The sequence below is a fragment of the Numenius arquata genome, chromosome 3 (assembly GCF_964106895.1).
Source record: "Numenius arquata chromosome 3, bNumArq3.hap1.1, whole genome shotgun sequence".
NCBI classification, from domain to species: Eukaryota; Metazoa; Chordata; class Aves; order Charadriiformes; family Scolopacidae; genus Numenius; species Numenius arquata.
The window spans coordinates 11467765-11492023 of record NC_133578.1 but is presented as its reverse complement, the minus strand read 5'-3'; the positions used below and the strand labels follow the sequence as shown (position 1 = coordinate 11492023).

At 43.5% G+C, this 24259-nt stretch overlaps 1 protein-coding gene across 1 annotated transcript; it reads right to left on the bottom strand.

The window, feature by feature from the left end:
- Positions 1-3591: 3591 nt before the first annotated feature.
- MUC13 (mucin 13, cell surface associated) lies at positions 3592-24259 on the bottom strand. The gene is made up of 15 exons (XM_074145655.1): positions 24202-24259; positions 19824-19880; positions 19030-19086; positions 18171-18227; positions 17313-17369; positions 14664-14783; positions 13649-13755; positions 11987-12045; positions 10896-11041; positions 9421-9546; positions 8169-8280; positions 7016-7053; positions 5876-5963; positions 4589-4796; positions 3592-3642 (listed from the first exon to the last, which is right to left on the bottom strand). The coding sequence occupies exons 1-15, from the start codon at positions 24257-24259 to the stop codon at positions 3592-3594; spliced, it is 1341 nt and encodes a 446-aa protein (XP_074001756.1).

The window sequence follows — 24259 nt, the reverse complement described above, 5'->3', positions numbered from 1 at the left end:
ACTTTAGCAATCCCAACGCCTCCGTGTGAGTATGTGTTATAACCATGCAAACCTCTGCCCCAACTCCTTTAGTGCTACTGAGTACACCCTGTGCAGATGTGCCAAGCAATTACCGTATCCGGTGTAATTTTTGGTCTAGGATAAAAGTAGGTGGCAGGCTTGAGTGCCACCACCTTCCCACATCCTCTGCATGTCTCTCGTGCCTGCAGGACACCCTGTATCTCCGGGGAGCAGATGGACAGGAGATCCCAGGATGCGAGAGGGGTTGTGGCAGTTCCCTGAAGCCTCTGGCCCTGCCTGCAGGCATGTCCTGTCTCACACCGATGGGTGAGGGCCGCACTCGACTCCCTTTCCTTTGCCCAACCGGATTTTGAAGGATGGGCAGCTGAAACAAAACGTGAGCCAAGCAGTGGCAGCAGCCATAAAACACCACAAAAAGCTATTTTCCATGATCATATTTCCCAGCAGAATCAATCACACATTGCTAATAGCTAAAGAGAAGTGAAATATCTGAGAGTTTGCCATTTAGGTACAGAATTCCAGTGCAGATAAAATAGCCGCAGCAGCCTTTGAAATGCTAAAGAGTAGTAGGCTTACAGGAGAATCTGATAGCCCCTCCCCAGCACAGGCTAAATGAGAACTGGTTGCAGTTTCAGAAATTAGCTTTTAACTAGAGCAATGAAAATTCCTCTGTAGCTAAATGACGCAAACACCTGGGTATTTTTGCATCTTTTATTATCAATGTCTAGATATCACATCCTCAATAAAGTTTTACTGCATTAAAGTTTCACTTATTGTTGAGTTTTCAGCTGTATTTCCAACCTCTATTGCTTTGAGAAAGAATAAGAGATAACGCTTAAAAGCCTTTTCATGTGCCTCTGGAGCAGGCTCCTGTTACAGGTATTTTGAGGATCCTCTGCACTAAGCTGAGGGAACCAGGCAACTTACGTCAATGAAAGACCACGACGTACGGGCTGTTATTCTTGATATAGAGAAATCTTTTTATTAGACTCCACGTTTCAGCCTGCCACACGAAGAAGGGGAGGAGGGGGTATCCAAGCAGAAACAGCCGGCTGAGTGAAGACGTCTATGCTGAGCTTCCTGACTTTTTGCCATTAGTTCTGCCTGTATCTCACCCATTTTTCAGTGTCCCACCCCATGCAAACGCCCCAGATTGTTTTGCTGGCAGCAGAACCTTTTCCTGCTGATGAAAAATCAGGAAATAGAGGCAAAGGAAAGGACTTAGCAGAGGGATTAGAAGCAGGGAGCATCTTCTTCACCAGGGCAATGGTGGGGACACACAGGGCTCAAAGAAAAACAAAGGTATGGGGGACCATCCATTAATGAAACTGTTGGGGAAGAGAGGTGGTCCCCCTTGTAGGGCCTTTCGAGCTGGAGGAATCATAGACTCATAGAATAGTTTGGGTTGGAAAGGACCTTAAAGATCACCAAGTTCCAACCCCCCTCCCATGCGCAGGGACACCTCCCACTAGATCAGGTTGCTCAAAGGCCCATCCAGCCTGGCCTTGAACACTTCCAGGGATGAGGCATCCACAACTTCTCTGGGCAAAAGGAAGGACAGAAGGACAGGGCCTCTCTGCCTCTTGTGCTAAGGGCAGCTGCCACGTCTTGCTTCGCTCCTCGTGAGGAATTTCCCTCTCAGAGGGAAAGTCAAGAAACTAAGACCAAATCTCTACCATTCTTCGAATAAGGTATCATGAGTAGCTACATCCAGCTAGCCCTGCTCACATAAAGGTCACCTTGTTCATCTTGAAATGCATGCAGCCAGTGGAGGGTGACTAAGGCCACCAGAACCTGGCCTCCTACAGGCACCTGCCAATGATAGCCATGTGACAGCAGCAAAGGGGACAAATACAAGAAAGAAACAGTGAAAACCCAGGAAAACAACAGAGAGGAAATTGCACCTTTTCTCTCCAGGCTACTTCTGAACTACTGTTCATTGCAGGCAGTTCAGAGAAAACAGGTTCTATCTTCTTTTGATAGAGAAGACACATGAGAAAGATCAGGACAGTTTAGTTCCCAGTTTTCTGCTTCATAACTGGCAAGTGGGAGCTGGTCCTGATCACCGAGAGCATTGGAACAACCTGTCTGCACGCACATCCTGGTAACCTCTACAGCCACATGCAGTCTTCTCTGCCACTGGCCCCTAACTTGTCTTTTAAGCTAAAAGACATTATTTTTTTAGCAGTGTGACATTAACAGACCCATATGCACGAAGTTGCCATCACAGACAGAAGCTTGTCCAGCATTTTCAAAGGTGACACAGCGGCACTAACTACCTGTTCCCACCAAAAGCAATCATAGGAAACTGGTGCCAACTTACAACAATAAACATTTGAGCTTCGTTAAGCTTAATAATATTTCTGATAGGAACCTGTGAGTGAAAGCTGGGTGCTGATGCAACCAGTCTGTGCACACTTGTGTCTGAACTCTGCACAAGTTTTAACATGAAATAGTCTCTGGAGTTGTAAAAAAACCACTTACACCATGTGGCAGCAACATAAGAAAGCCTTGGTACTGAGAAACAATCATGTTTAATAGGAAAAGTTAATCTGCGTATATAAAAACCAAATCACAAAATATATCATAGAGTTAAATGATGCTTTAAATGAACTTAACTTATAAATATATTAACATATTTATGCATATATATATTTTACATATACAAGGAAATGTTAATGCTAGTCAATAGATAATGCACACTCGGTAAAGGACAGTAAACTGTGGATTCTTTTACAGACAGATTTATTGAGTATATGTAAAAAATGAAAAAAAAGACCCTCAAACTTAAGATCATTCAATCAACATAAAGAGTGCAAGAGAAAAAACCATGTTAACACTTGCTACAGGAGCTGAGAATGTATAATCAATGTTGTAGTGCAAGATGGAGAATAGTGTTTGTTTGATGATGCGTTTCTTGATGTTGTATTGGGAAGAAAGGTCAGATGAGTGCCATTGTCTCACGCAATGCATGTTAGCCGAGATCTGAATGCTTTCAATGCTTTCAGATAGAAAACATTGCGGGGGGTTGAGGAGGGAAAAGAGGCTGCATCTGATACAGTAAAGACGAAGAGGAACAGGTTAGGTTCTCATGAAGAACTGTTTTGATCTGCCCAAAGCCATGCAGGTCGCCCGTAGCTGAAATGGAGTGAGCACAAGTACAGACAAAGCTCTGGGTGCTGACATTTTTCAGCATCACACATATAGGCTGGACCATCTTCCAGAATAACTTAAAAACAGCGGGGTTAAAATCCTGGTATCATCTTGTCTACATTCACTCACTTGCCAATGTACCAGCCTCCTGAAAGAAGTCTAATGTTTATTGAAGCCCATTACTTCTTCTAAGAAGTCCTCTTCTCCCTACCTTCTGCTTCATGTTCCCCTTATTTCAGAGAGTTGTCCATGAGCTCTTTCAAGCAGGCGCCTTCCTTCAGAAAATCTTCAGAGAATATGGGGTTATGGACTTTGGTGTCTCTTCTGCTGAAGTGACTGCATTGGTGAGAAGCTGTGAAAATGTTTGATCTGACCCATTGTTGCGATGATCATCCATCCTTCTATGGCTTCAGTCTCTTAGTATCTGCTTTGCATCCTAAAGCCCCCAGGCTCCCTTGATATGTCATACTACAGAGAATTTGGACAAGAAAAGAAAAGAAGAGAAGAAGTAAAGAGTAGCTCTGGGTCAGAAAGCTTCTTTCTCAGTTCAGCATGTAGCACGCTGCACATGATAGCCCTTTCACCAGCCCTCAAGGAAAACAAAACAGGCAGATTTTTCATGAGTGAAAAGCTGAATTTTTTAGAAAGTTAGAAATGCCAAAATCCATGTGAATCTGATCAATCAACTAACTAAATAGATGGTTTTCTTCTCTTAATTGGTAGCTTTTTAAAAGTGGGTGTTTTTTTAAAACATCAGGTTTCTGTGTTGCTTCTATCACGGTTTAGGCCTCAATTCTGCAAAACACGTAAATGTATTGCTGTTAAACAGATTTTTCTTCACTAAACAGGAGTGGTTTCTTGCACTGCAGAGCTTGCACCAGAATGTCATTTAAAGGAGATTCGAATGGACAATGTGCTTCCTATTTACTCGCTGCATGCAGAACCCCACAAATCAATCATATCACAGTGCAGCACTTCTCAAGTCCCTGCTCCCTCTGCAGCTCCCTTGCTAGAGCTCAAGGATAAAACAGGCAGTTTTTTTCAGAACACACCTTCCAGCTAACGACACTCCTCCGCTGAATAGGCTCCGCTGGGCTATAGCAATGCAAAATCTGTACTAGCCTTTTCATGGCACTTTACCCTTTTGCAATGCAGAGGGCTCAAATGCATCCCTCCTGTGACTCAAGGATAACTACTGGGGCTTTAGAAAGGTCTTCAGAAGATGAGTGCTGATCTCTGTATTAAGGGAAGTTTTTTCAACTGCAGCTACAATTGTTTGGTTGACATTATACCACTTTGGTCTTCTAGATCAAGAGATGATGGACAGAGTGGAGTTCAGGTTCCAACAATGTCTGTAGCCCACAACACTACAGTTCAGGAACACAATTCCTGTAGGCCCGTGTGAAACACTTACCGTATCAGCATAATCCGTCTCTGGAAAATGACCTCTATTTGCAGAACGCATCTCGTGTGCATCATTTGGCTGATAACCTCGGTTCGCATGGCCAGAAGTGGTCTGGACTCTGGGGAACATTGTGTTCTGTCTATCATCAGAGGCATTTGGGTTGGAATATCCTGACTTTATCAGGCTCCTCTTCTCTGGATCTTGTTTACGTTTGGCTCTTTAGAGGAAATGAAAGAACAAAGGAGGTTTTAAAAGAACTTTTAGTGTGCCTTACTTATCGAGTAAGTCAAATTTATTGAGTTGTCCACTCCCATCTTATTGTGAATGCTCAGTCCCGTTCTGAAACATGCAATAGATTTTTCTAGCATACCTGTTGCAAAACCCTTGTTACCAACGACAGAGTACAAAGTTTGGCATCTCTTATCACAGGTGGGGCTAAACTGCTAGGAGAGACAGAAGGGGACTTTGGCCTCTTTCAACTAGTTCCTACATGAAGGAGTTTCCTTCACCACCACTAGCTCTAACTGACTATTCAGAGGAAGAAATGAGGCATTCATTATGCCCAGTTAAGAAAAGTTGCCCTCGTGCCTGCAGCCAAAGCTGGACATTCAAATGATGCATTTGAATTGTCTGTGACCACAAGTCCATGCATTGCACACACACTCGGCACCAGCTTGTGCATCCGCTGCTGAGCTACATCCGCTATGGGCAGTCTTGTGGGCACGTTCACCTGGACCCACTGAGAGCAAAGGCAGAGGAGCTGCTTGGGTGCTTTATATTTACTGTGTGGAGAGAAGTGAGGAGGTGCAACTGCAATTGGAAATGTGCCAGTACACCAGGAATAGCAAGTTTTAAAAAGATGTTTGGCTGGAAATGCAACCTGTATTGAGCTGAAAGTGGCAGCACTTGAGCTGAAGTGCTAGCAGAGAACCCTGCAGAGGGCCTGAATTTGGGCCACACAGTCTTCTGATATCAGCATCCTTCTTCAGTCTCATCCAGATGCCATATCAGTACTGGCCAGGGCAGGATTAAGATTGTATTGTATTGTAGGTCAGGTATGTATTTTCAAGACTTGGCTGAAGCTTTCATAGTCAAATTCACAGCAAGAGAATAAATACTTCTGGGAAGAGCACACAGGCAAAACCAAATTCTAATGGCTAAATGACTTAAATTAACTTGTCTGCCTAACTAGGCATGCAACAACATTTGCAGCCCTGCCCCTCCCTGAATTTCTGTTTAGTTCTCTACAAACATGCAGCAGTGCAGCTTCTATTCAACTACAAGAAATACTCTTACCTTACTGAAACAACAGACACTGCTATCACTAAACTCAGGATAATGGCTCCAAGCACTGTACCCACTATTATAAGTATGAGTTCACTATCTGAAAAAAAGAAACAAAAAAACCACAAACAAAACAAACAAGAAACATCAATTGAAAACTCACAGTAAATATTGAAAACCAAGTTCTGTCCCTGTCCTCTTACTATTAAAGACAGAAAGAAAGAAAAAGAGAAAGAAGGGAGGGAGGGAAGAATGAGCCAATCTCCAAAACTTTTAGGCAAAACCAGAAGCAAACCGTTGAAGATCTCATAGCTTCAGACACAGGTATGTTAAATATGTGCAAGTTTAAGAATGCAGCAGTGTGAGACTCGAAAGGGCCATGTGAGGATATACCTCTTTCTTAAATAAAGCCAAAGGAGTTGTAAGAAGTGAAGAACCATGAATGGTTTTCAACTTGCCTTTGACTGTATTAGATGTTCTGAGTTTAGGCACATGCAAACACTAGAAGGCATAAAGAATGTTCTCTCCTAATCTATATGAAGGTGGAAACTAGAGAAAGTGCAGCAAATAGCTGCCAAACTGACTCAGAAAAGGAAAAAAACTTTAGAAGGCCTGTCTGGTTAGCTTGTCCAGGTGATTACAGTTATGGCATAACAGTCGGGGCCATCATCTCTTCACCAGTATAGAGTACTAGATACTATGCAGTGCTTGGAAGGTAAAGTACAAACAAGAACCAGTGGTTGGATATTAAAGCAGAAACATTTCAAATGAGAGCAAATCCACTGACATTTTAATAGAGGGAGTCATTAATTACAGGAGAAACTATCCATTAGTGGTACTGAGTTCAGCATTGCATGTCTTTAGATGAGGACTAAATGCTTTTCTGTCAAACAACCTGTGTTTGACTGGAAACTACTGGGCTTAATGCAGAGGTCATTAGAGGAAATACTACTGTCTGTCAGAACATGAGTTTCAAGAAGGATTTTTCCTTCCAGGCAGCAATGGAATTTCACTCCTTTTTTCTAACACTTTCCTGGTATCAATAGAGGATGGTGGCACCCCTAAAGGTTCCTACTTGTTATCTCATGCAGACTAAACATTAGCAGGTATTTTTTCACGCTACAATTTAAAACCAGAAATTATTATACTTACTGTTATTGCAGTTGTCCCCAGAGTAGCCCACTGGACACCTATGTGAGAGAAAAAAGGAAGGAAGGAAGGAAGGAAGGAAGGAAGGAAGGAAGGAAGGAAGGAAGGAAGGAAGGAAGGAAGGAAGGAAGGAAGGAAGGAAGGAAGGGAGGGAAATGAGTGACATTAAGTAGATGATCACAAAACAATAGTATATTTCCACCTTTTATCAGCAATTTCTCCACAAGGTGTGTTCATTACAGGTTTCCTCCTCAATGCTATCTTAATATTGAATTCTTTATTTTCATTGTTAGAATAAAACAATCTGAGATTTTTAGAATAATTGGTGAGCTGGACACTCACAGTTTCAGGTTCTCAGCCTGAAAAATGTTAAAATGACCTTATTTCTCCAAAGAACTAAGCCCTACACCTCTGAGCCACTTAGAATCACTATCCACTGTCTTTATCAAAAGCCTCAACATCAGGTCTATAAGGACTGGCAGCTCTTTATCTTCCTCCCATATTAGTTTCTTATATTTAAAATATATCAACTTTCTGGTAAGAAGCGTTCAGTGTGTATCAGCAATAACTACAAAAAAGAGTTGACTTAATGGATATGGGGAGTAAGGTTCCTTTGCTTATCCACAGGAGCAGAGCACAACCAGTCACTTTCTCAGCTTCAGCAGCAAACACCACTGCTCTCTTCTGATCCTGAGCTGGCAGAAATACCCACAGAGGGAAAACCAAGATGAAATAGCATAGGTCTGAAAGTTAGCAGGAGACAAAGTCCCCACTGATTTCAGTGGAAAATTTTCAGGGATTGGAGGCAAGTCTTGCTCTGATGCTTGCTACTTACTAAATGCTTCAGGATACTAGTTCTCATGGCTCAATTACTTTGAGGGAATAGTTTATGTATATGTGGGCAACTGACAAGACAAGTGTGAATTAGTTTATCCTCTTCACTGACTCACAGATGATCTTGGATCTCCTTGACTTTCCTCTGAGGTATTATGAGTGCACACCACTATCTAATGCCAAGCAGTTGAAATACCATAACCACCTTGGGCACCTCTCTGATTCCCACAGCTGCAGGCTGTTCTAGATTGAGGGTGTTAGATGTTCTTCTCCCCTATCTTTGCCTAGAACACAGGAACACAAGAAAAAGCTGAGTACTCACTGTACACATTTTCCATCCTTTTTTTCAAAGTTAGGCTTGCATTTGCATTGTGGAACCCCATTTTCTTTTTCACAGTACTCATTTGTTTCGTCAGAACAGGTTTTTCTGCAATCTGTATTTTCAGAGGGAAAAAATACAGAGTGAACTGAAGATAGCCCCAAAAAAATCCACATTGGAGAAAATTCTGCCTCCTCTTTTTTTTTTTTTTATTGCACTGTAAACATACACAACTTTGTTGTGCTTCAAAGCACCAGAACGGCTTCTTTAGGGCTATTCCTACATAGAACAGAAACTCAAATAGAAAAGCACAAAATTAAAGTAAACAGTCTTTGTTTAAACCATCTAGCTTCATCAGAATGGAAATTTGGCTAGGCTGCATCTTACATAGGCAAGCAATGACCTGCAGTTTGATTTCACAGCAGATTATTTGTATTGTAACTGATCTAAAACTGGATCAGATTTCGACAGGTTAAGGGCCACAAAGGTCTACACTGGATCACATCTCACTGGCCTTTATTATAGCCAGCTTTCATGATTTTATCATGAGCGTTTGCAATATTTGTTGCTTTTCTAAAATTTTGTATCTTAGACTTTTTTTCCTGTAGTGTGAAAATTTTAGTTTTCAGAAGAAGAAAATAAGGTACATCTCAGGGTTGGGGAGGGTGGCTAAAAATATAAACAGAGTACTCATTAAAAGATTCAAAAACAACATGAAATAAACCCCCAACAACTAACAGATCCTAAAAAACACATAAATCATTCTTCTCACAAAAACCTGTCTAAACACGGGTAATGCAACCCTAGAACTACCAAAACGGGACAGAGCTTTAACAGATTGTTGTGCATCATGAGACTTCCTGTTCTGTCAGTGTCCCCATAGCTGCCTCCAGCAGCATTCCCAAAATATGCCCTGGCAGAAATGGCTGTGAATATAGGATTCAATTTGTTCCATCCTTTACCTATTTAGGTTTCAATCCTTACCAAGAGTTTAACAGTGCATTTAGAGAGTTGCTTATTCACTGGTTTCAGTGATAATTTTCTCAAGTTTTAGTAGTTTATTCCACTGGAATAGAGCTATGGATGTGTTTAAAGTGAAACATGAGAATGTGTTTCCACAGCTTTCTTAATAAGACACACATTCCCTGATTTTTAGAGGTTGGCACATTTGCGAAGTGCCCTTTTCAAAAAGGGACTGAGACAGGGAATAACCAGGTTGGCCTTTCAGGGATAGATAAAGTAACAAGATTCTTACCTGAACAAGAACGAATATCCCATGGAGTTTTTGAGAAATTATCTTTGCATTCACATGTAGGAAACATTTTTTCTTGGCAGTCTGTTGTTTCAGTATCACAATTATAAGCATCACAATAGGTTGCAGCTTTAAAAGAGAAAGGGGAAGCGAACTGAGTACTAATAATATAATTTCATAGAAAGCAGTGCACTTGCTCAGTAAATCATAAACCAATGATCTAGCAATTAAAAAAAAAACTTGTGAGTCCTTCTTCTGGGGCATCAATACTGCAGGCATTTGGACCAGCCCTTTCTTTTCCCTTTCTTTTTACCAGTTAAGGTTCTGTTTCCATCCTACCTTCTGATCTTCTGTTTCTCAGCCTCTTACAACTGTCTCCAAACCTTCTTGCCCCAAAGTCCATGAAGAGAGAAATTCTACCCATAAGTTCATATTCTGAAACACTGACTTTCTGACTCACCTTAAAAAAAAACTATAAGAAAAACCCCAGCACGATTCCCTTAGTTTTTTCTACAACTGAACTGTGAGGCACAGATCCTATACAGTTCTACATAGATATAAATGTTTATGAGCATGCAGGTCATTTCACAAGCAATATTAGTATGCTGTTTGCCCAGCATGTTGCTCGTGAGCTCATGAGAGCCATGTCCCAGTGGTGATGATGCATTACAAAGCTCAGTGGGTGGCATGCAATGGAGGGATGTGATCACACTGGTGCTTTGTGAGCTCTCAGGTTTTCTTCTATTTTCCCCTCACGTTTAAGTATAGCATGCAGGAAATGTCCTGATTGAGGTGGATACAGTCACCTACAGAGACCAAACTCAGGCCATAAGCCATGAAATGGACTCCTTTAATTATAAGCTACACCTTTTGTGAAAGTTGATTTCAAAATAGCAGCATATTACAAAAAAAAAAAAAAAAAAAATAGAAAAAATATAGGAAAAAACACCCATATTTTATTCACAAAATCATTCTCCAAGTATTACAGTCTTAGTAACACAAGACTTTGCTCATTTAGACCAATGAGTAACTTAGCTCAGTAGCTAAGCAGTGAGGCCGCATTTCAATTACCATGGTTAATTATGGAAGAAGAAGTCTAAAGAGAGTTTCAACCTATTTTGCCAGTAAAATACTGGCTTATTCTCAGAAGCACAATATAAGTCTGTATATATTTTGTCCTGATTTTCCAGCCACTTAACACTCAGCAGGTTAAAATCAACATGCCATTGCTTACTTGGAAATAAGAATTTTCCTTCTCTCCTTTACACAGGAAGTACAAAGCCTTAATAAGACAAAAAAGCCTAGTGCTGAATGATTGAGTCTTCAAAATTATCCAAGATTGAACATTCAGCTCCTTAAAATCAATAAGGTTTATGCTCTGATGGGCTTTGCTGCACACAGAAATGTTCTAACCAGTTTTGAAGATAGGAACTTCTGTTTCTGCTGATTATTTACTTCCAGAGTAAGGAATTACATACCGCTGTACCCAGAGACATCAGGTGAATTTTCTGATGCACTTTTTATTGCGGAATTAATTTTCTCATTATCTACATCTGAGTTCTGCGTAAACAGGTTTATCACTGTTACATTTGTTGAAGGAGAAGCTCTGACTTTTTCTGGATATCTGAAAAGTACAGATAGAGTCATTTTAAAGTCTCGTATAATCCATATGGATAGCAAGCTAGATGCAAAGCCAAAATAAGATTTCTGCCAAACCTCCCTCTCTCCCCTAGCTCCTTTCATCCCACGATGTAGGTAGCTGCTAAGACACCTGAAAATGAGTTCACATTCTTGCTTAGGAACCCATCTTTCCAGCAGATCCAGATGTAAATAGGTAGCTGGTATGTAAAGGCTGTTGGATTTAATGCTAACAACATCACTCCTTTATGTGCTGTTGGCACACAACTGATCTTTTTTTACTGGGCTAATCTCAAGCTAGCTGTAGTGTGGAAGAACTCATCTGTTAGACCCTAACCTTTACATGCTCAGATCAGCCTGTGGTGTCATCCAGGCATGACACAGAGAATCCATCCTGAAGCGTGGTGAGGATAATTCAGGGTATGACCGCAGTGAATTCAGAAGGGTCTGTTTGCAATCTAGAGTTATCTATGCTAACTGCATGCTAGCTGCGTTGGGTTCACCCAGACAGCAACCTCCTTGGGGTGTGAGGTGGAGAAATTTGTTCTTCAGCTGAACTTCGTGCTGCTGGGATATGCACACAAACACCTTTAAGTGGTAGATTGCTGTAGCTCCTTAAAATGTTACTGTGCCCCACGTTTGTCACAACCACTCTGCTGGAAGTTACTGCCCTCACAACCCTGCTAGAACAACAGTCTGCTTAACTGCTTAATCCATGGGGTTTGCTGAAAGGGTTTACACTGCTGTGTGTGATAGCATGACAGGGCCAGAAACCTTCAAAATACAAAAAGAATGGCCTCATTTAACCGGAGGTGTACTGAACGGAACCCATCCCATATCCTTTCTTGAACTGAGTACTCCATGGGAACCAGATTTAAATGGGGTGGTGTGGGAAGCATGCACTGTGCAAAAACCAAACTGGCAGACTTACTGAATTTTCACGATGACTGTCTGTTCAAAATCTGTTAAACTGGTGAAGGCATCCTTAAACTGTAAAACATAAATGAATTTGAGTTAAAGGCAAGCAGAAACATAGACCAAAATCACAGGAAGTGCTGAGTATTCAGCTGTAGTTTTAGTCCAAAACACACTACTATAGGGACAAATAAAGCAAGCGGATCAGTCACATCCACCGTGCAAGGTATTGCGGAAGAGGAGTGGTGGGGTGGTGCTGTAGAACAGGAAATATAGGAAAGCAGTGGAGGTACGAAGAGACATGAGCTGAATGAATGTCAGGCAGTGTGTTAGGGTTGACTACAGCCAGCTGGAGAGCTACAGATAATCTCTTGCAGACCCATCGCTTAAAAGGGTGTCTCTGTGGTACCAACCTGTGTACAAGTAGAGGGAAGAGCGAGAAGTAGGCATCCTTACAGATGCCATGTGTCCCTAACATGCAGTGAAGTGGGATCGTCAGGGGTTGATTTTGTGGGGAAAATCACAGCACTGAGGAAGGCACTGGAAGTTGGACGAGGTCAGCAGAAAAGTCACTGCTCTCCCTCATTCCATGTGAAGCAGGGAACAAATGGTGGAGGCAGATGCCTCCAACTGACACACAAGCAGAAGGCACCATAAAAAAAGGATAAGATGTCTAAGTCAACTTCTTTGACCTTCAACATTCTTTGTAATAAAATAAAAATTATTTTCTATGCTATTTTCACTTTTGCCTACTATTACATATGTATTTTAGTGCTGCATAGCATGCACTTCTGTAGCCATGAAATGAAAAAATGTTGCACCAAAAAATTGAGGAAAATATTTTTTAACATTTTGGAAGGACAATTTTTGGTTACTTTCCAATAAAACATTCATAGGAAGCAATACAATTACATGAAGAATTTGATAACCATTTTTGATGAATTCTGATCAATATTTGGTGAATTTTTTTGATCAGCTGTCTGGTAAAATCACATTATTCTTCTTCCTTACTTCCAGAAAACAACATAAGCAAATCCACTTGTTTCAACATGACAGTATAAATTAAACTACTAATCTCATTTCTCCAAGAAATCCATTACCATATTTTATCTATAATCATAGAACGCTCAAAATGCATAATATCCATTTCACTAACAGCATTAAACTGATAATACTGGTATGCTTATAGAGGAGGCTTATTATTTAGGTATTTAGACACAGCTGGACAGCCATTCTGAAAAGTTTGTGCGGTGTGGAAACGATAGCTTTCTTTAAAAAAAATTTTTTTTTAAATGAAAAATTGTTCATTTTTACATTTCATCAGAAACTAAATGGGTTTCAAACTTCATTCAGCCACATAGTTTCTGGAGAGGGAATGGTGAAAGATACAGAGCAATTTATGTGAGAACTTCCCAGAACAGAAGTGGCACTAAAAATACAGATATTACTTATTTCAGGGATATCCCTTCACTTCAACAAGAGCCATGGATGTACTCATCTGCAGGCAGAATTCAGGTCTTCTATGAATAGGTCTAAACTAGTGCTTGAAACAAGTAGATTTCTCAAGTGAAACTATTCTAGGCTCCATATTCAAGGCAGTGTGTACCCTCTCTGTCTGCATGACATTCAAGATAGCATTAAATATACAGAAAAAGAAACCCAAAACATCATCACTCACAAACTTTGTTATCTTTTGGAACACCTCTTCATACTGTGTGGAATTTACAGTTTGAATGTCGTCACTGTAAGATACATTCAGCATAATGACCCCTGGGAATATTTTCCCTGGAATGAGAACGGAGAATATTAATTAATTAGAAAGCATTCGAATACTAAATAAGGTTTCACCTTAGAGTTCTCCAGCCTTCAGAGATGGGGAAATTCAATGCAGAAATCAATCGGTGCTATTTTTCATATACTGGAGGAACCAGTAGGGGACAAATGTTTGCTTAAACAACTCAGATGCAATGGGGGACGTACTCTGGCTACCTGGAAAGCAGGCAGGATCCTGGGCTCAATCAAATTGGCCAGACTGAAACTGAATAACGTTAAACTGTAAGCATGGCCTGAAGCTAACAAAAGACTCCATCTAAGGTGCTACAGCATTTAGCGAGAAAATACCTATGTTAAGGACTCCAAAGTTGCAACCACTAAGCAGCTAATGTGATTCACCATATCTGAGATGGCGATTCAGTGTCTACCTGCCTCTTTGGGCTCACAAGTAAATTTGAGAACCGTGCTTGCTGGCACTTAAATAATTAGCCCTCTTTGCTTGCACGCTTGGCCTTCAGCAGCATCTCAGAGATGCATTTCAACAGGACTGTGGTGAGTGTTTAGCAATAGGGAAAATCAAGATGGTTGTTTAGAGGTCTTCATGGACCATTAATATTGATGTCAGGTTTGCACTTGCATTTTTTCCTGCTTTTCACTTATTTTGATCTCCAGCACCCTGACAGAGAGCTCACCTTCTTTTCCTAGCGAATTAACCTCTTTGGCTGTTACTGTTTTGTGAGATAACAATCTAGGTCAGTGTAACAGTGGCTGTCTGCAAAGCAAGGCATTATTCAGCAGTCACTTTCCCAGACTGATTGTTTTCAGTTATAACGTGAGAACAAGGGGTATGGGAAGAAAAATTCACCTAAGCAGTTATCTGTGAAATAACCAGAAATATAGATTGCCCTTCTGCAACTCACCTTGGTGACAATTGTTCTCGCTATAGTAGAATCCATATTGGCACTGGCAGGTAAAAGTGCTGTGTAAAGCAATACATTCAGCCAAACCTGTTCCACAACGATTTGGGTTGCACAAGTTCCCTGCTACAATAATGAAAGATACTAACGTTAGGATTTCTATGAAGTTGCAATAGCCAGTCCATATATAAAGTAGTTCATACATTAAATAGTTCATATATGCTTCTACTAAAAGAAACTACCAGGTATATTTTATAGAGTATAGATGGAATTAAAGAGCACATGGCTATGTCTTGCTTACTTGATGTCTGTATAGGAACTGTTTTCCCTACACAACCCAGAAGGATATTACAGTAAGGACACAGAGTAAGGCGGAAATTCATCACCTGTCATACTGAGCATTCACAATCTAACTCTATTTAATACAACTAAAACCAAAACAAACATAAAAGTATATCGAGGGTTGCCAAAATCAGTGACTAATTTAGAAAAAGGCAGGCTACAATAGCCTGTGCGTTTTCAATGCTGCACTGGTATGTACTTGCCTTGTTATAATATAGAGTTATGGTAGGGTCCTTTACTGCAGACACATTAATGAAATGAAAGCTCCCAAGTTAATCATCATAGCATACATACCTCAATAGATACAAAAGCATGCTGCTAAGGAATTTGTTGCAGGGCTTACAGCTGTCACCATACTATGACCAACTATATTAACTGACCACTACACCATACTTATAGAGCAGTAAAACCTTGTGGATTTGTGCTGACTGCTGCCTTCTAGTTACTTGCTGGAGTTGTTGCTGAAGATGATGTTGTGTTCATTCCCAGAAAAGAGAAAATAACTTAATATGGCAGCCCCATTAGTGTCCTGGTTACACTGAGACCATAGAGGACAGCATGGAATGATGCCTCAAAACCTTTCCCAAACCTGCTTCTACCTTGCCCTGTACTCTAGCCAGTCCCTTGTCCTTACTTCCTGCAACTTGCCGCTCAGTGTGACTTACCCTGCACACCTGCCTGTGACATCTCTTCTCTGGCAACCTCTCTTTCCACTTGATTTGCCCTATCCCTGCAAATTTTCTCAGTTCAAAAGCTCTGCAGGCTCCACAAATCTCTCCCTATTCCCCAATGCCAAGCTTGTCATTGCCACCCCAAGACAAGGGTAAGGTTATTGTTTTCACCATCACAGCATCTTCAGTATATCCAGACCATTCTGTGGCTTACGCCTCTGTCCAGAGCCAACCCACATCCTCTTCAATTCCAACATGTTTAAACACTTGGGAGACTAATAGCACTATAGGAAACCTTCCAGCTAACCCTTCTTTGAAAATCATCCTGAGAGAGGCTAGCCTGGAAACACGCACAGCAATAAAAAGGAGAAATCTCTTAGAAAGATATGATAGCAAATCCACTAGAAGAAAAAGATTTAGGGAGTGGCAGGACATTAGAATAATCTCAAATACATTTTCAATTTAAGTTTCTATAGGGCACACTCTTTGCCTACAATGGTCACAGTTATACTTTCCCTCAGTAATGATATATTCTCCAAGGATTTTAAAGTGTGTGTTTCAAACCTATACACAATTTATTAATTTATAAGTAATTAAAAGTTATGTTTCAATATATGTTATATGTAGGATGGCAATTACAGTTCTCTTCCAAATCACCAAATTCTGGTTTTAACCCTGCCTGGTTTCTTTCACTTAACTCCACAGGTACATTCTAAGAGATGAGGTAGAGATTTTCTGCAATGGGGGAAAATAAAGTACATCTCTTTCACCCCCCAAAAGTGGAAAGGAAAACACTTAATGATGTTTAACTGGCTAGAGGGCTTATCTCCAGATACTCTGTTTCCAGAGCTTGTACTGAAGCCAAATTCTTTTTCTGGAGGCAGAGAGCCCAAGCAGAAAGCAACAATGCTTGTGAAATCATCCCCAACATTTTCCCCTTGCAGCAAGGGCCAACAGCAAAGAATGGAGGGGAGACACAGCATTGAAAAGGAGCTCTTTGTCTCCCCTGGAACATCCCACTGGGATGGGAGCTTGGTGGGGCATGGAGAATTCCTGGGAGAGACTGATGCACGGTCCCCTGCCACGGTCCCTGGAACTCAGCCCCATGCTGGTGCATGCTCTGGCTCCCTCCCTGCCAATGCTCCAAGCAGGCACAGGAACAATTCCCTGCAGGGCCCAGTCACAGACTTGCCCTGGGCACCTTGTCTGCAGGAATCTTCTTGCACCCAGGACTGGTGCAGGAGACAAAGGTGCCAAGCAGGAAAAGAGGGAAGAGTGGACAGGACTGACAGATAAAACTGTGAGGCAGCAACTGCTCCTGTATGGCAATGATGTGAAAAACTAATGTAGATCTTGGGATCTGCTCAAGAAAGCAAAGGCACTAAGCAAGAAGAGACAGGGTTGCTGAAATCATCATCAACACATTTCCTTTGCATTAAGCACCAGGAGGGTCAGAGGACGAAGGCAGGAAAGGAGATGCAGACTTGATCTGGGGCTCTGCAACTCCACCAAGAAAGAAACTTGGGGAAATCCAGGCAGGGGAACACATCCTTGTCTGTGGGGATTTCAGAGCAACCTGGGAATGAGTTACTCCAACCTGTCCTTATAACGGGCCACCTGAAGGCTTTTCGCTCCTTACCTGTAGTTGTTGAGGTTGTCGGCTCTGGTGTGGCAGTAGCTGTTTCAGTGTTGTCTTCTGATGAAGGGAAAAAAGAAGAGAGATGTCAGCAGTGCTTAGGGTTGTGTGGAGGAAAAGCCTTGGGGAACTCTGTGTGTGCAGGACAATCTCTGAGTAGGTAAGTGGGGGAACTGCTTGGGGCTGAGCAGCCACAGCCCTGGGCAGCCTTGCCCTGCCTTTAGGCTCTCCCTGGCCATGATGCCTGTGGAGTCTGATGTGTCCATGGCCCCTTCTCCCCAGATCCCTGAGATTCAGCACGTCCCACATGGGCAGTGCGTTGCTCGCAGCTCAGCTGCACTCACTGGCCACAGCTGTCTCAGCCACTGGCACACGCCTGTCTCCTTGCAGGAAAGCCCCATCCACCTGCCCAAGGCAGCACCACACAGACAGCACCAGCTGCCAGGGCAGGCTGAGGGCACCCATCAGGCCATTAATCTGCTACCTACAATGGCCTGCTCGGTGACACTGTTTTGGGAAAACCGTGAAGCAGCAACTGTTTCTACATGGCAACGATGTGAAAAACTGACATAGGTCTTGGGACAGTTCAAGGAGGTGAAGGCACTAAGCAGGATGAGACAGGGTTGCTGAAATCATCATCAACATATTTCCTTTGCAGTAAACACCAGGAGGGTCGGAGTAGAAAGGCAGGAAAGGAGATGCAGACATGATCTGGGGCTCTGCAACTCCGCCAGGAAAGAAACTTGGGGAAACCCAGGCAGGGGAACACATCCTTGCCTGAGGGGAATGCTGAGCTCCCTAGGAATGGGATACTGCAACCTGGACATATAAAGAGTGATCTGAGGGCTTTTTGCTCCTTACCTGTACTTATTGGGATTGTCGGCTCTGGTGAGGCAGTAGCTGTTTCAGTGTTGTCTTCTGATGAAGGGAAAAAAGAAGAGAGATGTCAGCAGTGCTTAGGGTTGTGTGGAGGAAAAGCCTTGGGGAACTCTGTGTGTGCAGGACAATCTCTGAGTAGGTAAGTGGGGGAACTGCTTGGGGCTGAGCAGCCACAGCCCTGGGCAGCCTTGCCCTGCCTTTAGGCTCTCCCCGGCCATGATGCCTGTGGAGTCTGATGTGTCCATGGCCCCTTCTATCCCAGATCAGATTCAGCACATGCCCCACATGGGCAGCGGGTTGCTCCCCAGCTCAGCTGCACTCACTGGCCACAGCTGTCTCAGCCACTGGCACACGCCTGTCTCCTTGCAGGAAAGCTCCCTCCACCCGCCCAAGGCAGCACCACACAGACAGCACCAGCTGCCAGGGCAGGCTGAGGGCACCCATCAGCCCATTAATCTGCTACCTACAATGGCCTGCTCGGTGACACTGTTTTGGGAAAACTGTGAATCAGCAACTGTTCCTACATGGCAACGATGTGAAAAACTGACATAGGTCTTGGGATCTGTTTAAGGAAACAAAGGGACTAAGCAGGAATGGCAAGGAGTGCTGAAATCATCATCAAAACTTTCCTCTTGCAGCAATGCCTAGGAGGGTCAGAGTAGAAAGGCAGGAAAGGAGATGCAGACTTGATCTGGGGCTCTGCAACTACACCAGGAAAGAAACTTGGGGAAATCCAGGCAGGGGAACACATCCTTGTCTGTGGGGATTTCAGAGCAACCTGGGAATGAGTTACTCCAACCTGTCCTTATAACAGGCCACCTGAGGGCTTTTTGCTCCTTACCTGTACTTATTGGGATTGTCGGCTCTGGTGAGGCAGTAGCTGTTTCAGTGTTGTCTTCTGATGAAGGGAAAAAGAAGAGAGATGTCAGCAGTGCTTAGGGTTGTGTGGAGGAAAAGCCTTGGGGAACTCTGTGTGTGCAGGACAATCTCTGAGTAGGTAAGTGGGGGAACTGCTTGGGGCTGAGCAGCCACAGCCCTGGGCAGCCTTGCCCTGCCTTTAGGCTCTCCCTGGCCATGATGCCTGTGGAGTCTGATGTGTCCATGGCCCCTTCTCCCCAGATCCCTGAGATTCAGCACGTCCCACATGGGCAGTGCGTTGCTCCCAGCTCAGCTGCACTCACTGGCCACAGCTGTCTCAGCCACTGGCACACGCCTGTCTCCTTGCAGGAAAGCCCCATCCACCTGCCCAAGGCAGCACCAGGCTGAGAGCTCCAGCTTGATGACACTGCTTTGAAAAAAATCTGTGAAGCAGCAACTGTTCCTACATGGCAAACCTGTGAGAAATTGATGTGCGTCTTGGGGACAGTTCAAGGAGACAAAGACACCAAGCAGGAGGAGACAGGTTGCTGAAGTCAACACTTTCCTCTTGCAGCAAAGACCAGGGGGGTCAGAGTAGGAAGGCAGGAAAGGAGATGCAGACATGATCTGGGGCTCTGCAACTCTGCCAGGAAAGAAACTTGGGGAAACCCAGGCAGGGGAACACATCCTTGCCTGAGGGGAATGCAGAGCTCCCTGGGAATGAGTTACTCCAACTTGTCCTTATAACAGGCCACCTGAAGGCTTTTTGCTCCTTACCTGTACTTATTGGGATTGTCAGCTCTGGTGAGGCAGTAGCTGTTTCAGCGTTGTCTTCTGATGAAGGGAAAAAGAAGAGAGATGTCAGCAGTGCTTAGGGTTGTGTGTAGGAAAAGCCTTGGGGAACTCTTGTGTGTGCAGAAAAACCTCTGAGTAGTTAAGTGGGGGACCTGCATGGGGCTGAGCCCTGGGCAGTTTGGCCTTTAGGCTCTCCCTGGCCATGATGCCTGTGGAGTCTAATGTGTCCATGGCCCCTTCTCCCCAAGATCCCTGAGCTTCAGAATGTGCCCCACATGGGTAGTGGGTTGCTTCCAGCTCAGCTGCACTCACTGGCCAGTGGCACACGCATGCCTCCTTGTGGGAAAGCTCTCTCCACCTGCCCAAGGCAGTACCACACAGCCAGCACCAGGGTGCCACAGGACTGTGTACAGCCAGCACGCCTCCCACTTCCCTACAGTTGCCTTCTCCCGAGGATCATTCATGTGAAAGTCTGAGGCAGCTGGTCTTTCCAGTTGAGGGTCAGGCATGATGGGAAGTTGGGTGCTGCCAGGAAGGGTGCGCTCGTCTGAGCCCAGGATGGAGGAAAAGCTGAGTGGTGGGCAGTCTTCCCCTCCTCAAGGTGACCCCAGCAGGAGCTTCAGCCCACCTGGATGTGGCATCTCAGGACAACCTGGGACAGGTCTAGGTGGGGCATGAGGATTCATGGGAGAGACCACTCCGCAGTCCCCTGCCACGGTCCCTGGAACTCAGCCCCATGCTGGTGCATGCTCTGGCTCCCTCCCTGCCAATGCTCCAGGCAGGCACAGGAACAATTCCCTGCAGGGCCTGGTCGCGAGCTTGCCCCGGGCACCTTTTCTGCAGGGATCTTCTTGCACGCAGGACCGGTGCAGGAGACAAAGGCACCAAGCAGGAAAAGAGCTGCCTCTTCAAATCTTCCCCAACACTTTCCCTCTTGCAGCAAAGGCCAGCAGGGAAAGAGGGCAGAGTGAAAAGATTCATGCTCATTGTACCTTGATCTGGACACCTTTGTCTCTCCTGGGGGAGGAACCTGGGGAAACCTGGGCAGGAGAACTTGCCCCTGCCTGTAGAAAAAGTAGAGCTCCCTGGGATTGAGTTCCAGTCTCAGCCCCCTTGGAAGGGGCTGACTGAGAACTTTTGCGCCTTACCTGAAATTATTGAGGATTCCAGCTCAGGTGTGTCATTATTAGCTCCATCGCTTTTTCCTGATGAAGGGAAGAGAGATAGTAGCACTGCTTAGTGTTGTGTGTGGGAAAGTTCTTGGGGAACAGTCTTGGGGAACTGTGTGTGTGCAGGGCAACCTCTGAGCAGGTAATTGGAGGACCTGTGTGGGACTCAGCAGCTAAAGCCCTGGCCAGCCTTGCCCTGCCTTTGGGCTGTCCCCAGGCCCAATGCCTTATTTGTATCATGCTTTCCCTCATTATCCTTCCCCCACACTCTGGCATTTGAGTCCTTCCCACTAATAGCAGTTTTGTACCCTTCCTGCCTTTCTCTTCTAAGAGACTGTGGCATGCCGAGTTGCCGGCACACGCATGTCTCCTCCCAGGAAAGCTCCCTCCGCCTTCCCAAGGCAGCACCGCACGACCAGTTCTGCCTGCCAGAGCAGGGTCAAGGGCATCCCATTCTATTCCTATGTCAATTTGCTTTTCTTATCCCTTAAACAGGCAGCAACTTTACCATTATGCATCTTCAGTAGTTGCACTGCTTTTAATTAGACTTACATGACATTGCACTCCACAGTTAACATGTTCACAGTGGCTCTTCAGATTCTGCTCCAGACCTCAGCTAAACCCACAAAAAATACATTCGCTGCAAGATATACCTATATGATAGTTTGCAACTATGGAAGATGCCCTCAGGAGAAACATCATTAAAAACTCTAAATGGACTCTCTCAGAACAGTGGTGGAATAATGACTGCCTTTGCTAACACCTTCTGTGCTGTAATAAGTTCAAGCGGACAGTGAAAGCAGAGTGTTTTTATACAGCATATGTACATTCTGCTAAATTATCATCAGTGGTAGCAAGACCCTATTTCCAGGACTACACTTGGAAGTGTACAACTTGTAGCTCCGTAGCTTGGAGTTTTGACAGTATACTTTTTTTTTTTTTTGGTCACTCTTTTCCTTCCTTGTTGTAATTCTTTCTGAATAAAGAGAAACGTGGCTGATACCAGACAATGGTTGAAGAAAATTTTCCTCACATTTTGGTTTTACCATAACCTGTTACTGTGTTTACTCTTCTGAAGTATTTTATCTATTTCTTTTTAGGATGTTTATTTCACATTTAAACTGGGTCATTTTAACTCTTGATATGAGGAATGTTTGTGGGTTTTGTGTCTATAAATAAGGAGAACAAATAATAAAACAGTCTTGCTGATAGACATGTGAATCATGTGATCTAACTTTAATCTAAATTAGTTAATATATCAGTTAGGAGTAAACATATTTACTCTCAGTTAATGTTGCTGCAATCGTAATTTAATCTAAGTCATTAACAGCAGTCAGCTGGAAAACTAATGTATTTCTGGCTAAAACCCTTGGCACTAACGCAGTCTTATAGCTGGTATATTAAAAAAAACATTGCAAAACTCAACAGACATTTGAAAAACAGACCCCACTTTTCAAGAGCTTTGTAGGGCTTTGAAAATCCAAAGTGAGGCAAACTTTACAAACTTTTTTCTTCTGATCAGTAAAGCGGATGTAGAAAAGGCACATCAGAAAGTCAATGCCTGAAGTAATCCATTAGTCTCCTCTAGGTGAAGGGGAAACGAGCAATTGTGCCAGTTCTCTGCCAAATCTTCTGCCTCCACTGGTCACTGAGTCCTAGAGGCAGCATTATTTGTTCCCCAGTCAATGTTAAGAAATGTTCATTTTTCCTATAACCATGATAATACAAATCTACGCTGGCCACAGGCCATGGTTTCGGAGCATTTAGATTGCTGTCTCAAAATGGATGTTGGGGCAGTAACCTCATACAGCGCTAGCCCTTGGTCTACAACTGTCAGCCTTGTAGAGGCTCTGGCTAACAGCTGTTCAGGACTACTACCCTCTGGATCCAGGAAGGATCACTCTCATGGCAACAGCAGAGCATGTGAGCTGCAATTAAACCTTGCTGAAGGTAACCTGTGGTTATTTTATGGCTCTGTCTGCCTAGACCCAACTTTCTGCGCAAGGAAACAGGATGTGTTAATAGACTTAGGTGTTTACTGGAATAACAGAGACATCTGGCTGCTGATAGGGCAGGGCCTTTGGAAATGCTATTCAAATGGACACATCCTACAAAGTTTTTACAATGTTTGCTTAGAATGAAAAAGGTTTCTGGGCAGGCCCATCCTGACACAAAGTCTGTTCAGGTAAGCGAAAGTAATCTCTTGGGTCAAGATTTTTCACATCTTGGTGTTACCCATAAGCTTCCAAACAGAAAACCAAACAACTAACAATCTTGAAGACTTCTATGCTTATAATTTATAGCTAAAAATTGGTCTGTAGCATGTTAGATGTTGCTGGAAATACCTATGTTCACTCACACTAGCCAACAGAGATCCACAACCATCTGCTACCCGTTGCAAGCTTAACAGCACCAGTGAAGATCTTAATTTGGTTCATATCTCTGTAACTTTATCTCCGTATTAGCTGGGAGTTCCTGTCCTCTCATAGCTTCAAGTCTCCATAGAACTCTCCATATAGTTGCTTAACTCTGCTTCTGCTAATGCCTTCTCTCTCTCCTCTTTGTCACTGAATATCAGGGACAGGCAAGTTTGGGTGGAAGGCTCTGGCCCACAACTACCAAGTTTGCCACTGTGCCCAAAAAGTACTAAGTGGCTTAAGGAATGACACCTGCCTTTCAGTTTGAACAGACCACAGTGCAACCCTCTGCCACCCGAGTCGGCAGTGCAGTTTCCATTAATTAATTTCAACAAGAGGGAATGAACGTTCTGCGAGGCGGATCAGGCGGTGCTGCTTTCCAGACCAATTGTTTAAGGAGCCTCCAGGTGGAAGGCCAGCAGCAGTGCTCCTTTCCCTGGGTACCAGGGTGGAACAGTCGCACCTTTTGTTGTGACTGTAACAGAGCTTGAATTACCTGCATTTAGCGCGCAAGTCCTCAAAACTGCTCTTGGAATAGGCTAAATTAGGTTAATCACAAGCACCAGTGATTTTGCATTGTTCTGCAAACAAGGAAAACTGTTGGCTTTCAGTGACATTTTTTCATTGTTAATTAATCAAAATCTAGACATGCTGAATTGTGTAGTGCCACTGACCTCCAGCATCACAGCAGCTGCTGAAAGTACTAAGCAATTCATTCACTGTCACAGGATAGCTGCCCTGATAAATCCCAAAACAGAAGATAGTGTTTCTTACCTTTCGGAAGGCTCACCACCAAACCGAGCAGCACAACGAGGAGTACATGACATCTCAT